The sequence below is a fragment of the Ochotona curzoniae genome, unplaced genomic scaffold (assembly GCF_017591425.1).
Source record: "Ochotona curzoniae isolate NIBS_2020 unplaced genomic scaffold, NIBS_Ocur_1.0 contig_883, whole genome shotgun sequence".
NCBI lineage: Eukaryota > Metazoa > Chordata > Mammalia > Lagomorpha > Ochotonidae > Ochotona > Ochotona curzoniae.
In genome coordinates this window covers 55,121,305-55,138,773 of record NW_024466599.1, presented here as the reverse complement: position 1 = coordinate 55,138,773, position 17,469 = coordinate 55,121,305, and the positions used below count along the sequence as shown (strand labels likewise).

The window sequence follows — 17,469 nt, the reverse complement described above, 5'->3', positions numbered from 1 at the left end:
TGCTAGTGTTGTTCCTATGTGCACATTCTCATTTTAAAATAAATTCTTTTAAGATTTATTTATTTATTGGAAAGTCAGATATACAGAGAGGAGGAGACAGAGAGGAAGATCTTCCGTCTGATGATTCACCCCCAAGTGAGCACAATGGCCGATGCTATGCCGATCCAAAGCCAGGATCCAGGAACCTCTTCCAGGTATCCCACACGGATGCAGGGTCCCAAGACTTTGGGCCATCCTCGACTGCTTTCCCAGGCCACAAGCAGGGAGCTGGATGGGAAGTGGAGCTGCCAGGATTAGAACCGGCGCCCATATGGGATCCCGGGGCATTCAAGGCGAGGACTTCAGCCACTAGACCATACCACCGGGCCCTGAAAATAAATTCTTTAAAAATTAAGATTGGGGCCCGGCGCGGTGGCGCAAGTGGTTAAAGGTCCTCGCCTTGCACCCCCGGGATCCCATATGGGCGCCGGTTCTAATCCCGGCAGCCCCGCTTCCCTTCCAGCTCCCTGCTTGTGGCCTGGGAAAGCAGTCGAGGACGGCCCAAAGCTTTGGGAACCTGCACCCGCGTGGGAGACCCGGAAGAGGCTCCTGGCTTCGGATCGGCATAGTATCGCCCGTTGCGCTCACTTGGGGAGTGAACCATCGGACGGAAGATCTTCCTCTCTGTCTCTCCTCTCTGTATATCCGCCTTTCCAATGAAAAAATAATAAAAAAATAAATCTTTAAAAAAAAAAAAAAATTAAGATTGGAGGGGAGGGTGTTGGTGCTGACATAGCCAGTAAAAGCTACTGCCTGTGGCACCTGGCATTCCATAACAGCAGTGGTTCAAGTCCTGGCTGCTCCACTCCCGATCCAGCTCTCTGCTAATGTGCTTGGGAGAATGAAGAGGCTGGTCCAAGTGTTTGGGTCCTTGTAACCACATGAGACACAGGAAAGAAGCTTCTGGCTCATGGCTCCTGGTTTGGGCTTGACCCTACTTCCTGTTGCCCGGGGTTGGAAAATCTCTCTCCCTCTGCCTCTTGCCTCCCTTTCCTTCTCCCTCCATCCCTCCTTCTTTCTCTTTCTCCTTTCTCACTGCCTTTGAAATAAATGAAGTGAAGAGGTTCTGGCATTTGGCCTAGCAATTAACACATGCATGCTCCTTATCAGAGTACCTGGGTTTGATACCTGGCTGTGGGTCCTAACTTCAGCTTCCTGCCAGTGTAGATCTCACAAGACAGTGGTAATAATGGAAGTAATTAGGTTTCTGCCACCAATGTGGGAGACTTGGTTTTAGCTGCTAGCTCTCAGCTTTGGCCTTAACCCAGCTCTGGATGTTGCAAATATTTGGGGCTATAAACCAACAGATGGAAAGTATCTGTATCTCTCCGATAAGAATTTCAAAAGAATTATATTCAGGGCCCAGCACAGTAACCTACTGGCTAAAGTCCTCACCTTGCATGAACCAGGATCCCATGTGGGCGCCAGTTCATGTCCTGGCTGCTCCACTTCCCTTTCAGCTCCCTGTTTGTGGCCTAGAAAAGCAGTAGAGGACCGCCCAAACAAAGCCTTGGGACCCTGTACCCACGTGAGGGACCTGGAAGAAGCTTTGGTTCCTGGTTTCGGATTGGAGTTCACTCTGTTGCTACTACCTCTGGAGTGAACCAGCAGATGAAAATCTCTGTCTCTGCTTTCTGTAAATCTGATTTTCCAATTAAAAAAATAAATATTTTTTTAATATTCAAACTTATCTAAGGTTAAATTGTCCTCCTAAATCTCACCTTATCCAAGCTTCCTCATCTCTTAACGCTTTTTGCCCTTGTGCTGTGATGATAAAGAAGCCAACTGATTGCTTAAATTTTACACATAGTTCATATGCTGGCTAGGTGAATTATATAATCCTATCTTTAACCCCCTTACCCATGGTGAGACACAAGCCTGCAATCCCCATTGACCATGCCCCTTTGCATCAGACCTCTCTTTTTGGCCCTGTTCCTTAAGATTCAAATTCTTTACACTTAAAATTCTTAACACCATTGGTCCAGCACAGTGGCTTAGTTGGGTAATTCTGCCCTTGCAAGTGTCAAAATCCCACATGGACACCAGTGACACCAGTTCAAGTCCCAACTTCTGCACTTCCCATCCAGCTCCCTGCTTATGGCCTGGGAAAGCAGTAGAGGAGGTCCAAAGCCTTGGGATCCTGCACCCACATGGGGGACCCAAAAGAAGTGCCTGGCCTCGGATTGGCTCAGCTCCAGCTGTTGTGGCCACTTGGATAGTGAATTAGTGGATGGAAGATCTTCCTCTCTGTCTCCCCTCTTTGTAAAATCTGCCTTTCCAATATAAACAAGTATATGAATAAATCTTTAAAAAAAATCTTAGACCATCATCTGCCCATTTGGATTTCTGATAGAGTAATGGCCTACCCTGTTAATGTTGCTCTTTCTGTTTTTACCTCTTTCTGCTCCCATTTCACTAATTTCTGTCAACTATAAAGTCTTTCCTTGAAATCTGCCAGTTGTGCATTCTGTTTTATTCCTATTTTCTTCTTATGTCTCTTGCTATAAGGACTACAGGGAAGTACATTTTTCCTCTTAGAACTTCAACTGGCCACACCCTCCTGCCTTCCTCATTCTTTTGGAAGTCCCATTCTTTGATTTATGGAACATATTTGCATATTACTAGTAGTTATTTTCTGTCCTATCTTGTAATATTCCCTGCCTGTAAGTTGCATGATTGCATTGTAATCAGACTTCTGCTATCCCTTAATGCTATTTTGAAGAAATATGCCACAGACTTCTGTCTTTACAGCATTCAAGACATAAAGGTGCACTAAGTAAAAAATCCTCAAATTCATTTTAAATTTTTATTTTTCTTTTTATGTGAAAGAGAGAGATCTTCCACCTACTGATTCACTCCCAAAAGCCAAGAACAGCCAGGGCTGGGCCAAGCTGAAGCCAGGACCCCAGAGTTCAGTCCATATCTCCTACATAGATGGCAAAGCGACAGGGATCAAAGAAGTGCTTGAGCCATCATCTGCTGCCTCCTAGAGTGCACATCAGCAGGAAGCTGGATCAGAAGTGGAGGGGCTGGACCTCTTAATGAAGACACCAGTATGGAATACAGGAATCCCAAGTGGCAAATGCTGTGCCAAATACCTGCTCCTCTAAATTTGTGATGACAACTTTTTCCATTACAATGTAGGCTGTTAGAAGGCCTTGCCAGAGATCAGAGTTTGACCTTTTTGCCTAGATTTGTTTATCTGACCCCGAGAGACATTTTTCATTCTCAAGTGACAGAATTGATGTGCTGCAGTTCTTCCTGAAGCCTGTGCTCCTTTCTACCAGTTCAGGATCTGCTGTGTCTTTGCCTAGTTAGAATTTGATAATAGTAAAACTTGTAGGAAAATACTGATCCAGAAGGATGTCTGTTTACTAAACTTGCTCTGTATACCTTTCGTTTCAGATTTGTCCAATATGTGCAGCGTTACCTGGAGGCGATCCTAATCATGTCACAGATGACTTTGCAGCTCATCTGACACTTGAACACAGAGCCCCTAGAGATTTAATATCCTTTTATGAGTCAACAAGGGAAAGAAGTGTTTGTAACATTTGTCATTTTGATTATTTGTAAGGTTAATATCCTAAGAAAGAGAAAAACTAATCTCAAAATTAATTTACTTTTATTTGAAAGGCTGAGAGAGAGGAAGAGACAGAGTTCTCCCATCTGCCGTCACACTCCCCAGAATCTACCCACAGCCAGGCCTGCCCCAGACCTAAGCTTGAGAGAGCTCAGTCTGGTCTTGGTGAGTGCTGGGATCCCAGATCTTTGCGCCAGCGTCTGCCTCTCAGTGCTTGTCCTGGCAGGAAGCTGTAGTCAGATGGAGCAGGATTCAGACCAACACTCCAGGATGGAAGGCTAGCTTCTCAGGCCAGGTCTTGCCCCCTGTGCCAAATGTGCACCATCTCCAATTTCTTTATTCCTGTTTTTACACAAGGTTGACTGTTAAACGACCTGTGTTTACTAAATGAAAGTTGATTTGTCCATCATTTTAGTTCACTACATATTTTTATGTAAAAAAATTATAAACAGTAATTATGTATATTTATGGCGTATGGTATGTGACAAGTTCAGCATATATATTCATTGTGTTCTGATCAGCTCAGTGTGGTTAGCATATCCCCTCTTTGTTACTGCTTCAGGATTGCATCCCTGGAGTTCCTCTCTTGTATTGCTCATAAACTATAACATAGGTTATAGGAACAGCAATCAGTCCTTCATGCTGTGTAACACTAGAAACTTATTCCTGATTCGGAGTTGTTATCCATGATCCACGATCCACAGTCAGATTTTTAAGGCAATTTGATTATAACCAGTAGAGTTTTCATGCCAAAGAAGGAAATTAAAATCTATTTACTTATATACAGGCGAGTCCCTATTCACTTCCTTCTGTGTTCTGCCACCTTCTCCTGTTGTAAATGTGATGTGGTGGATTGGTAGGAGTGTCACATTCTGGGACCTTTGGTTTTGCAGGCCCTAGAGAGAAGCATTTCTTGCCTAGTTTCTGAGTACAATAATGAAGTCAAACCTAGCTCTGAATTCCTTTTCTGCTTTCATTTCTTCATCCCTTCCCTGTTGACACAAGAGTGCTCCCTGAGATTTCTGACCTACCAGAGCAATTAATTCTGTACTCTCTGTTTTTGGGTTCAGATTATAAATTGTTTTTTTTTACTTATTAGCTTTAGGGTTCAGGTCTAATGAACGGTTTTCACGAGAGGTTCATTGCAGTTGAAGCACTAAACCAGAGCTTTTTCTGCCAGGCTTATTCTGATTCCTTTTCTTGTCGCTGACAATCAAAATTAGCCCTGGGACCTTTTGTAGAAGAAACTGGTAATTGTTTCCCCCCCTTTTTTTTAAGATTTTTATTTTAATTGAAAAGGCAGATTTATAGAGAGAAGAAGATACAAAAAGAAAGATCTCCTGTCTGCTGGTTCACTCCCTGAGTGGCCGCAACTGCTGGAGCTGAGCCGATCCAAAGCCAGGAGCCAGGAACTTCTTTCGTGTCTCCCACATGGGTGCAGGGTCCCAAGGCTTTGAGCCATCCTCTACTGCTTTCCCGGGCCACAAGCAGGGAGCTGGTTGGGAAGTATAGCAGCTGGCACATAAACCAGCACCCATATGGCATCCTGGTGCATTCAAGGTGAGCATTAGCCAGTTGAGTCTTCATGCCAGCCCAGTAGTTTTCTTGTTTTGCAGCTCCCATCCCTTGCTCAGAGTTTTTAATTTTCTAACAAATATGACCGTTTAGAGTTAGAGGAAGATAAATGCAAGCTAATGGAGAAAGGTGAAGAAATGCACCCACCCCACCCCACCCCCAGCCTCAGGAGTCGGAGTTACCAAGAAAATAAGAAAGACAAAGTATTTCACAATATTAAAAGACATTTTGCATTTTAGATTCTTTCCAGTAAGTTCTAGGAAACCCTGTGTCTGCCTGTCCAGTAAATCTGAGTAGGAGCTTTTTGTATGTGATTTTAGGAAGGGTCTCTTCTGGGTAAGCCTCCTCGGCATCAGCATTTTTCTTTTTCCTTTCATTGTTTTGATGGATTTCTGCCTAAAGTGGACTTCACACCAAACTGCCTTTTAAAAACAAAACAGAGTAGTCCTAATACCACTTGCTCAGAAATACAAGCCATTGTCAGGAAGCTCCATGAAACTGCACATTACAGTGGCACCTGAGGACTGCTAAATGACTCAAAAGCTATCAGTTTGAAAATGGGAAGCCTCAAGAACCAAACCTACATGGTAAAACTCAAGTTTCTGGAACAGTATTGGACTTGACCTTCCACAGACCTTGGAAGTGTCTGCGTGAGTTTTGACAGCTGTTACCTACTCCAGATCTTCTTTTTAATCACAGGAGCTCTGTCTTCTGGGTGGGACTATGGAAAATTTGAAGACTTGGTAAATTTGATGTTAACCTGTATGTCCACTTACATAAGAAACTTCAGTCTCTTCTGTTTATCAGCAACATTGGGAAAGAAGTAAGGACAGGTTAAAATTAATCATCATAAGGAAATTTTTTTAATCTTCCTAGGCTCAAATTATTCATGCTGTTCCTTTTTTATTTTGGTTTTGGTTTTTGGTGGTGGTGGTGGTTTGTTTGTTTTTGGTTACAGATAGTTAAAAGTTTTATCAGCTATATATTAGTATAACTCTTCCCATAGATAAGGACTAATACTAATTGTTATTCCTTGGATATAAAAATGTATGAAACTCAACACTGAGATCGTAGTAAGGGAACATCTCACCTTGGATATGCAGCAGCATCTGGGACAGGAACTCTGGTCACCATAGCAGGAGCCCAGGAACAGAATGCACACATCTGCGCTCACACAACTTTATGTTTGAGCATCTTCTTTTTCAGAGTTGATAGCCATCATAGATCAAGTTCATGTTTGTAAGATAGTGTATCATTTTAAAAGTGTTTGCACCTTAAGAAATTTATGTATGTCTAAAAAAGGTAGGAAAAAATTACTTTTTCCTTTCTGTTAAATGCTTTAGTCCTTAACTTTTGAGTATGATGAATCGAGTGGTGTTCGACATGTACGTAGAATGTTTCACCCTGGCCGGGGATTAGGAGGTCCTCGTGCTCGTAGATCAAACATGCACTTTACTAGCAGTTCTACTGGTGGACTTTCTTCTTCTCAGAGTTCATATTCTCCAAGCAATAGGGAAGCCATGGATCCTATAGCTGGTAAGTTGGTTTCACGTTCATAGAGAAAATGGCAAGGGTTATTTTTGTGGGATTTGTCTTGTAAATTCTTTATGTATCTGAGTGAGAAAGTTTTTATCAACTTACTCCCCCAGTCCTCCAGTGGCTGGGACAGAGCCAGGGCTGAAACTATGGCGGGGGAACTCCAGCCAAGTGTCCCACATGTGTGTTAGGAACTTGACTGCTTGACACATAACCGCTCCCACCCAGAGTCTGCATTAAGAAGTTAGTTAGGTGCCAGAGCTGAATACTGAACCTGGTTTGGGAAATTGGCACCCTAATCATCTGGACACTTAAACTGTCTGTCCATATGTCTGCCTCAAGGATTTGTCTTTATTCTTACCTCTGACCATACACCTGTGTTCTTTTATAAAATTCCCAAGTATTTATAAATTGTTTTAAAACCATATAAAGAATTGAGTTTGTTGTTTTGGCATATCTTTGGTGCTTAGAAGCATAAGATAGTAAGAAACACGTTCATGTTGTATTTATGACCCCAGAAAAGATGACAGAAGTTGGAAGACCTTCAAAATTTCATGGTCCAACCTCTACGAGTACATCAATAATAGAGCTAGTCAGTAGGACTGGAGAAATAGGCTCTTGTCATGGAAGAAAGCTAATTACTTTTCTCCTATCTCTGGTGTCACAAAGTTTGTTACCTGCAATTATCATGATGCAAAAAATAGTAAAAGAAAACCTCACAGATAAACGTTTTGTAGTTTTAAATCATACGTAATTCTAAATCACTTGATGAAACTCCATACTGTCTTCCCCTGGGCATGAAGCATCCCTCTGTTCCGCATATCCACACTGTGTGTGTTACCCACCTGTGGTCATGCAATAGCTGTCTCAGTTCTCAGATCCAGTGTCCACTGGCACTGTGACGTCATCACAGGACTTGTGCTTGGGCAGCCTTTACAGTGACCTGCATAGCGGCAATTGGAATGGGCCAAAAGAAGTCATAAAGTGCTTCCTTTATGTGAAAAGGTGAAGGTTCTTGACCTAATAAGTAATGGAGAAGAAATTACACTGAGACTGCTGGGATGTGCAGTAAGAATAAATCTATCCATGAAATTGTAAAGAAGGAAAACGGAATTTGAGAACTGTTGCTGTTGGGCCTCAAACTAAAAGAGCTGTAGTGTATGATAATTACTTGATTAAGATGGAAAAAAGTACTAACTTTTGATAGATGTTTGTGTAGGAAAAAAGCATATGTGTGATTCACCACTATGAAATTTCAGGAATCATTGGGGAACATAGAGCATATCCCCCACTAAATAAAAGAAACTAATGTGAAGTAGGAATTTCTAAACTTTAAGATTTATTTTTATTTTTATTTGAAAGGCAGTTTTACAGAGAAGGAGGAAGAAACAAGGTCTTCCATCCTTTAGAAGGTTTCCAAAGACTTGGACCATCCTCTCCTGCTTTCCCAGGCCATTAGCGGAGAGCTTGATTGGAAGTGGAACAACTGGGACATAACCGGCACCCATATGGGATTCTGGAGCCACAGGGTGGAGGACTAGCCTGCAGTGCCACTGTGGTGTCCCACTGCCTACTCTAACCCCCCCCCGCCCCCCCCCGAACTGTTCTTACCTTTATTTGAGAGCTATGTTATAGAACATTACTAAAACGTATATATTTTCAGTAGTTTTGGGAAATTGTAAAATATTTGAATTTATAGTTGAAGACCAAATTGCTAAGCCTACTTGCCATGTAACCTGGGAAGTTGGTACAAGAGCATCAGAGACAGAACAACATGTCCGAAGTCAGTCAAGAGGCCAACACAATGGTGTATCAAACTAATCCTCCACCTGCAGGACTGGCATTCCATGTAGGCACCAGTTCTTGTCCCAGCTGCTAACATCCAATACTCCTCTCTCATAATGTCCTAGGAGAGCACAGAGGATGGCTCAAGTTCTTAGGCCATTACACCCATATGGGAGACTCAGAAGAAGCTCTTAGCTCCCAACCTTGGACTGACCCAGCTCAGACCATTGCAGCCATTTGGGGACTGAACAAGCAGATAGAAAATCTCTCTCTTCCCCCATATGTAACTGTCGATTAAAAAATAAATCTATGGGCCCAGCGCAATAGCCTAGTGACTAAAGTCCTCACCTTGCACATGCCGGGATCCAATATGGACACCGGTTCTTGTTCCAGTTGCCCCAATTCCCACCCAGCTCTCTGTGGCCTGGGAAAGCAGTCAAGAACAGCCCAAAGCCTTGGGACCCTGCACCCACATGGGAGACCCAGAAAAACTTCAGATCAGATCAGCTCCGGCCATTGTGGCCACTTGTATAATGAACCAGCGGAAGGAAGATCTTCCTCTCAGTATATCTGACTTTCCAATTAAAAAAAATAGATAAATCTTGTTTAAAATTATTTTAAAAAAAAAAGGGGGGGAAGCCTAAGAATCTGCAAGATTCATCAAGCAGACAAATGGAAAGACAAAGTATGTTAGTGTAAAGCAGATCGTTCCAGAAATGAACATGCACCTGGGAGGTACCAAACGCCAGAAATGTGCTGAGACTGAAATCTGTCTTATAGACACAGAACAGTGTTACTGGAGAGAATCTCTAAATGTAAAGTATACATTAAAATTCTGAATGTGTATTTGAATGTGCAACAACTGAAAGGGCCCAACAAACTAAGTTTGGGCACTATAAAAATACTGATGTGTCCAAAGAGACTGATTACCTGCTTGCTGTCTTTGAAAGAAGTGTCTGAAGGTTACAGTAATTTCTGGGAGCAAAATTAAAAATTGAAGAAATGTTCTCCAGTACTTTAATTCTTTCCTGTGAATAAAAATGTTTTCTGTCAGAAAGTTCCCAGAAGAGTATACTTAAAAGTATTCATTTTGGTGTAGAAAAATTTTTTCATAATGGTCATTTTCCATAAACTTTATAAAGATGGGTTTTTTTTGTTTTGTTTTTTGTTTTGTTTTGTTTTGTTTTGTTTTAAAAGGCAAGAAACAGATCTGTTTTCTGATTCATTCCTTAAGTAGCCCCAACCACCAGGCAGGGCTGGGCTAGCACAGAGAACTCCATCCCGCCTCCCGTGCAGGCGGCCGGGACCAAAGCCCTGGGCAGACAGCTGCTGCCTCCCAGGTGGAGATGGGATTTGGTCCCAGGCACTCCAGTATACAATACAGACATCCTGACTGGAGGCTTAATGTGCTGTGTCACAACACCCACTCCTCCACGAACATCTTGAAGATGTCACATATGCATAGATTTTACAGTTTGGGGCAATGAAATTAAGATCTTTTCTTTCTACTTTTTGTAGTCTTCTAGTTTAAAAAGTGATCTGTAACATTTTGTTTTCCTCAGAATTAGACATTAATTATCTTCATTTCCATTGGCAGAGCTTTTATCTCAGTTATCAGGAGTGAGACGGTCTGCAGGAGGACAGCTTAATTCTTCTGGCCCTTCCGCTTCTCAGTTACAGCAACTGCAGATGCAGCTGCAGCTTGAACGGCAGCATGCCCAGGCAGCCCGGCAACAACTGGAGACCGCACGCAACGCCACGCGGCGTCCTAACACGAGCAGTGTCACCACTACAGTCACACAGTCCACAGCCACAAGCAACACAGCCAATACAGAAAGCAGCCAGCAAACTCTACAGAATTCCCAGTTTCTTTTAACAAGGTTAGCCTATTTATTATTAGAATTTTATTCACGAGAATTAATGCTGTTGTCCCATGAAGTTTGTATCATCTCTTTTATGCATGTATTATAACCTTAGAAATTCTACCTTTAACCACATTGTTAAAACTTCCAAATCTAATCAAAATTTCATGTGTAGTATATTTCCACAAGAATATGAAAAAATAATTTTAGGTAATCTAAGAATATTGTTCTTAAGGTGAATATTATTATCTAATATGAATTTTCTTTTCCTAATATGAATATGAAGCTTAAAACACTACATATGGGACATGGTAGATGTGTTAATCAGCATAACCAATTTTGCTTTCTTAATTGTCCATTTAAATTTCTTCTGTGAAATTTAAAAGGTACAAAAGAAGTTTCAATACAAGGGGGGCGGTTTACCCAAAGTACTTCTAAATAAGCTGTATTTAAATTTCTTTGTTTAGTGCAGCAGTACCTTTACGGAAGTGGTTCATCAGTGTAACGACCACATAGTAAGCACAGCGAGCCTCTCCACTGAGGGGAATGCAGTTCTTACTTGCTTCTGAAACCGATTTTAGCAATGTATATATTCCTCTGCCAATCACTCCTGGGAAATACTGATTCAACATGAAGGCATCACAGAATCATAGGTGGATCCACCTGCTGCCTTGTAATGACTGCCCCTAAGCAACTGATTGTACTGAAAAGTCCTGCCAGTCCCCTTTGAAAAAGACATCTTCCCACTCTTGCCCTATGTTTTTTTTAACCCCACACCTTGCAGTGGCCTGCTCTGGTTTTGTTTTGTTTGCTTCTCTGTGCAGCTACTCTACACTTTACAGCCAACTCCTGGTGCCTGCCACGGGTGGCCTCCTTGGATTTTCTTGTGGCATTATCTGATGCTGTTAGTCTCAGTATCTTGTAGCTTGCAGACTGCTTTCTACATCTTTTATTACATCTTTTTGATCCATGGTTCATTGAAGACAGTGTTTCCAAAAAAATTCTATGAAACTATATTTATACGAAATATAAATTTTTTTTACATTATCTGTTTTGGGGGATTTTTTTGTTTTTGTCCTGACAAATAAGTTTGAGGAAAACTAAAGAATTCATTTACCATTATACTCTTCAGGACTTTGAACATATTAACCTGCACTGTGAAACTTCAGGGGAAAAAGAGCAGCTACATTGTGCAGGGGCATGCTGCACTCTGCCCACAGAGCACTCCTGTTACACATGGGCTGTTTTATTTTTGGTCTCTTTGACCCATGACAGTAGCTATTCATGTTGCCCTAGAATTAATGACAGAGATGTTTTTGAAGATTTGCTTGGTTTTGGGCCTAGAACAATAGCTCAATGGCAATTCTCACCCGGGAATGCTGGGACCCCATATGGGCAGCAGTTCGTGTCCTGGCTGTTCCACTTCCTACCCAGGTCCCTGCCTGTGGCCTGGGAAAGCAGTAGGGGGAGACCAGAAGAATCTCCTGGCTGCTGGCTTCAGACCAGCTCAGCTGCAGCTGCTGAAGCCACCTGAGGAGTGAACCAACAGACAGGATCTTTCTCTGTCTCTGCTTCTTTCCTTATATCTGCCTTTCCAGGAAAAATAAATCAATCTTACTTTTTTTTAAAAAAAAATTTTAAAGATTCAAAAAGATAGATTTGGGTGCAGGGTTCTAAGGTTTGGGTCATCCCACTGCTTTCCTAGGCCACAAGCAGAGTGACACAAACTGGTGCCCATAGGGAATCCTGGCACTTACAATGGGAGGCTTAGCCAATTGAGCCATCACATCAAGCCCAATACACAGTTTCTTTTTTTTTATTATTATTATTTTTTTTTTTTATTGGAAAGGCGGATATACAGAGATGAGAGACAGAGAGGAAGATTTTCCGTCCGATGATTCACTCCCCAAGTGAGCGCAACGGGCCGATACTATGCCAATCCGAAGCCAGGAGCCTCTTCCGGGTCTCCCACAGGGTGCAGGGTCCCAAAGCCTTGGGCCGTCCTCGACTGCTTTCCCGGGCCACAGGCAGGAAGCTGGAAGGGAAGCGGGGCTGCCGGGATTAGAACCAGCGCCCATATGGGATCTCAGGCGTGCAAGGCGAGGACCTTTAACCACTTGCGCCACCGCTCCGGGCCCAATACACAGTTTCTTGAGGGTTAAAGAAAGAGAAGATGGTTAAGAATTTAGGTCAGATGGGACCAACTAATTTTAGTAACCCCAATTTTAAGGCTCTCACCACTTTGCATTTCTTTTCAGATCCTAAATGAAGTTTGTCCCATCAGGAAATCAGTCTGTCTGCTGCTTAGGAGTGGGGCACTTTCTCTGTTACTTCCCTGAAAATCAAAACAGTAATGGTGGAACCCTGTGTTCTCTGAAGTGCTGAAGGCAGCAATCTCTTTCTGGTTTTGTGGATAGTCTTCTCTGTACCCTTTAATCTTTTCTGTAAAACATTGACTTTTAGATTTTTCTGCAGTACACTTCAGTTCTTAACAGTTGTCTGCTTTTGCATTGAGATTGTGTTGACCCACTGCCTAACCTCCTATACTGCTAGATGCACTCTCATATTATTCAGTTAACCATAACTGTCACCAGTCATTCCCCTTCAGTGTTGATTTAGTGGCTTGTATGTAATGACCTTGCAGAAATTTTTGCTTTCTTTAAGTTCTAAAAGTTAGGTCTTTTAACTTCTGAGCCATAGATCTAATCATTCCATGATGGTTCTAAACTTAACAGCTATATAAGATTTTGAGCAAGTTAATCTCTGCTTCTGTTTCCTGTTCCTGTAAAAACTTGGTAATAACAGGTCCTAACTGATAAGAATTAAAAGAACCAGTACACCCAGAAAGTTCAGAGGCTGGCCCGCATCAGAGCCTGGTAAGGCTCATCCGTGATGACCTCGTGGTACTTCTTACTTGCGCTGGTTGGCAACAATATGGAGTCTGGGCACAGAGGGAAGCACCTGTCTTGTGTGGCCACTGATTGTCCTTTCACAGTTCCCATCCTTCCTATTACTTTTCCTGGTCCTGGAGTTCCCACTAATTTCCCTTTCATTGCAACAGAAAGCATAGAGACAACGAAGTAGTGCTGAAGCTAGGCTGAATTTGCCTCTTTAAATTGGAGAATTGATATTTTTAAGTTGTTTAGTAAGAGGAAAGTGGAATTGTTGATTCTTGCTCTCTGTCCAGACTGTGCAATGGGCCAAGTTTCCCAGCATAGCCTCGGTGTCTTAAGTGTCTGTAGTGTGAAGGGCAGGTAGGGCCCTGCCCTCCTTTTGGTCCCTGGTAAGAGAGAGGCGGGAGAAGCATGTGGTTTTTGTCCTCTCAGGCTCCTGGACTCGTTCCAAGAGGGGCGGGGTGGAGGTAATGGAGAAAAAGTCAGGGGCGCGCTTGGCAGTGTGTTTCAACTGGCCACGCTGGCCACGACAGCTTTTGTTTTTGTCAACTAATTACTATCCTAAGCATCTAATAATCTATTAGAAATACTTTTTACTCAGGAGAGTTTTCAACAGTTTTCTCTGGAGGGACAGTAGGTGAGATCTAAATGTTTTTTGGTTTTCATTTTTCTCATTGGATCTGATTATGGCAGAGATTTGCACTTCCAGGCAACATATTGCCACAAATGTGGGGATTTTATCTCAATGTAGATAAAGTAATAAATGAGAAGCAGATGTTCCAATAATAGGCAGTTCTGAACTTTGTAACCTGCAAAGCCTGCAGAGTGGAAGACGTTATAAAAATTGACCACGACATTGTTCATTGACTTTTTACCAATAAGGCATTTTCTTTTTAACTTACACAGGTTGAATGATCCTAAAATGTCTGAAACGGAGCGCCAGTCCATGGAGAGCGAGCGTGCAGATCGCAGCCTGTTTGTGCAAGAGCTCCTCCTGTCCACTCTAGTGCGCGAAGAGAGCTCGTCCTCAGATGAGGATGAACGGGGGGAGATGGCAGATTTTGGTGCTATGGGCTGTGTAGATATTATGCCTTTAGATGTTGCTTTAGAAAATCTAAATTTAAAAGAGAGTAATAAAGGAAATGAGCCTCCACCACCTCCTCTTTGATGACATCCCAATCCGCAGACGATGTCCTCTGTGCTGTATTTGCCAATGAAAGTGGACAACAACTATCTTGGGTTTGTTTGGTGATTGTAATTTCAGGTCTGTCACTCTTGTTACATTGTGTACATTCAAAAGGAAGAGAGAAAATATATATGATAATCATTTCCACTTAACTAATTTTTACTTCTAGCAGGTAAATGTAGGTAGCAGTGCAGGGGTGACCTCTGCTTCCTGTACCTTGACATGCAAAAGGCTCTCCTAATACTCCACATTCAAACTGAAGAGGAAAATTGAAATCTCTAATGAAGCTGCTGTGTGTATTTATGAATATTAATGAATAAAAACTGCTTGGATGGTTTACCTTAACTACTGCATGAGGTTTTTTGCAGCGTGCATGAGTTTTAGTGACCTTGTTATTTAAAAAATTAAATACAAGGAGTAAAACTTAAAAAATAAATAAATAAAAAGCCCAAAGCTTTCCCAAACATTATTCAATGGTTACACGATAGAGTAGCTTTTGAATAATGTCTGCCTGAATCACCTTTCTTTGTGTGCCTCCTATATGCACAAGGCCAGCTCTGCAGTGGAATCTGGGGGTCGTAGCCAGGTCTGGCGCTCTGCCCTGTGTGACTGTCCTGTCGCCGTGTTCGTCATCGGGCCCGTGTGGAGCTCGGCCTGTCTGAGTCCTCCGTGGAAGACATACCAGTACAGCCACCATCAGAATCTGCTGCAGGGGCCTTTGTGTGCCCTGAAAACAAATCCTGTTCATGTTTGTTTAAAGTTTTTATTTTTTGTGGTTGTTTAAAATTTTCCAATTGTTAAAATATGTTTTATTCGGGTGTAGATGAATTTCATTTATTCACTGTTCAACAAAGTTAACCTGAATTATGTTGTCTTTGTTTTTAAAAATCTCACATTCTCAATCGTACCTTGCGTTATGTATCTGCTTTGTAGTGTGCTGAGACAGGACAGCATCACGGAGCGCTGAGGGTTTGCCTTCCCACATCTTGTCATGGTATTACAACCAAGTTCTTACTGCTAACCTTAGCACCTTTTATTTATTGGGATTTTTTTTTTCCTGGCATAAAAAGAAAAGCCTTTTAAAAAAAATTGAATCATGCCACCTTGCCTATATTAATCCTATGTGTTTAAAAAAAAACAAAATGTACAGCTTTTGGTTTTGTTTTGGGTTTGGAGGGGCTGGGTTGTTTTTTATGTTCTGTTTTCCGTTTTTGTGCATAGGCTTTCACGGTAGCTCCGAGGCAGGACAGCAGGTGTCTGGGTTGGGGGGGCAGTTTTTGGAATGTAAATTTAGGACTTTAAAAAAAAAAAAAGGTGCGCACAGCTTCTGATAAATTTATAACTAGACTTAATCTAATCATGTCTTGTTCCCGTTCTCTCTTCTCTGAGTCCCCCCCTTCCTTGGCTGTCTGTCCTTCCGTTTCCTCCACACGACAAGCATACAGACTTGAACATCCCTTGGGTGTTCTTTCGAGAACTGTGAAATCCATGTTCATCCAAATGGAACCAAAAAAGAAGTCACCCTACATCTCTCAGAAATTGTTGCTTCTCTGAAACCCCCCGTGGTTTCCACATAGAACAGCTGTGTTCTCCGTTTCTGGAATGGGCAATGCTTTCGAGGCAGATTCCCCAGGCTTCTGGTCACACTAGGAGTCGGGGCTGGCGAGGATCTCTTTTTTCCAATTGATTGTTGAGAAGTTTCAAAACCCATTTTTCAAACTGTGGTCTTTACAAACGCATCTTCTGCACATAAGTCACACATTTCAATAAAGCATTTTCAAGACTGTTGACCACTTGAATTTCTTTGGTGTTGGTAAATTAGCCTAAGTATTACTCAGAGATTTTATATCTCTAATTCAGTATTTTTTTTCTTCTGAATGCTAAACATGAAGATTCTGATTTTGTGTGAATGCATTATTTGAATGTGAGAAAAATAAATTGCCAATTATGTGCTTTCCCTTTTCTGCACAAATTCTGGAGAGAATGTATGATCCTTCATTTTTTCACATGGTTTTCGGGAACAACTGTAAGTCCATTCAGGGCAGTTTAATTTAGATGATCAATTTAACACTCAGAAAACCTAAAGACTCATAAAATTCCATCTCATGTAGAATATTGTATATTAATTATTTTTTATGAGATACTTTACAAATACCTCACCTCATCCTGTATGTATCAATGATAATGTATTATTTTAGGGTTTAGAAAGACACAGAATATCAATATAAAAATATATTTAAGCCCTTCAAATTCTTGTGTCCTTTTTCTTCAGCTTCTGAATCAACATCATATTACTGGAAGTACTGTGAAATAAAAATAAATCACAAAGGCTTTGATGGAAAGGAGCCAAGTCAGAATATATGTTTATTTTGATTACATTTTGAAATTCCTAAGGACCAGATCTGAGCTTTTGTTTAAGCTTTGAATGTTCAGAGTACAGATCTCAAGGTTCTACAGTCTTTACTTCCTGTGTGAAAATAATGTAAATTCTCATTCATAAAGAACCCAAACATTTATTCATTTATTTATTTTAGAAATGTCTTTTTTTTAAGATTGATTTATTTTTATTTTTATTGCAAAATCAGATATCCAGAGAGGAGAGAGAGGAAGATCTTCCATCCAATGATTCACTCCCCAAGTGAGCGCAACAGCCAGAGCCTAGTTCCATCCGAAGCCAGGAGCTTCTTCTGGGTCTCCCATGCAGGTGCAGGGTCTTGGGCTATCCTCGATTGCTTTCCCAGGCCACAAGCAGAGAACTGGATGGGAAGCAGGGCTGCCAGGATTAGAACCAGCGCCCATATGGGATCCCGTCACATTCAAGGCAAGGACTTTAGCCTCTAGGCCACTGCACCAGGCCCAAGAACCCAAACATTTACAGTGGAGGGTAAGATCTGCAGAGAACATTGGAATCTTTCATTTTTATGTGTCTGGAGGAGTGGAGCCCCTCCGCCCCCTCCAGTATTCCCTGTGAAGCTGTGGCTGCCTGGGAATATACCATGGGCATCACTAATT

General features: G+C 41.9%; 1 protein-coding gene across 3 annotated transcripts in view; it reads left to right on the top strand.

The window, feature by feature from the left end:
- Nucleotides 1-16,245, top strand: part of KCMF1 (potassium channel modulatory factor 1) — a 63,224-nt gene extending 46,979 nt beyond the window's left edge. For all 3 annotated transcript variants that reach the window (XM_040993614.1, XM_040993615.1, XM_040993613.1), the window contains exons 4-7: nt 3,445-3,546; nt 6,556-6,730; nt 10,113-10,395; nt 14,178-16,245. In XM_040993614.1, the coding sequence (XP_040849548.1) occupies nt 3,445-3,546; nt 6,556-6,730; nt 10,113-10,395; nt 14,178-14,439 (822 nt within the window). In that variant the 3' untranslated portion in view covers nt 14,440-16,245. The remainder of the gene's footprint in view (nt 1-3,444; nt 3,547-6,555; nt 6,731-10,112; nt 10,396-14,177) is intronic.
- Nucleotides 16,246-17,469: the final 1,224 nt, after the last annotated feature.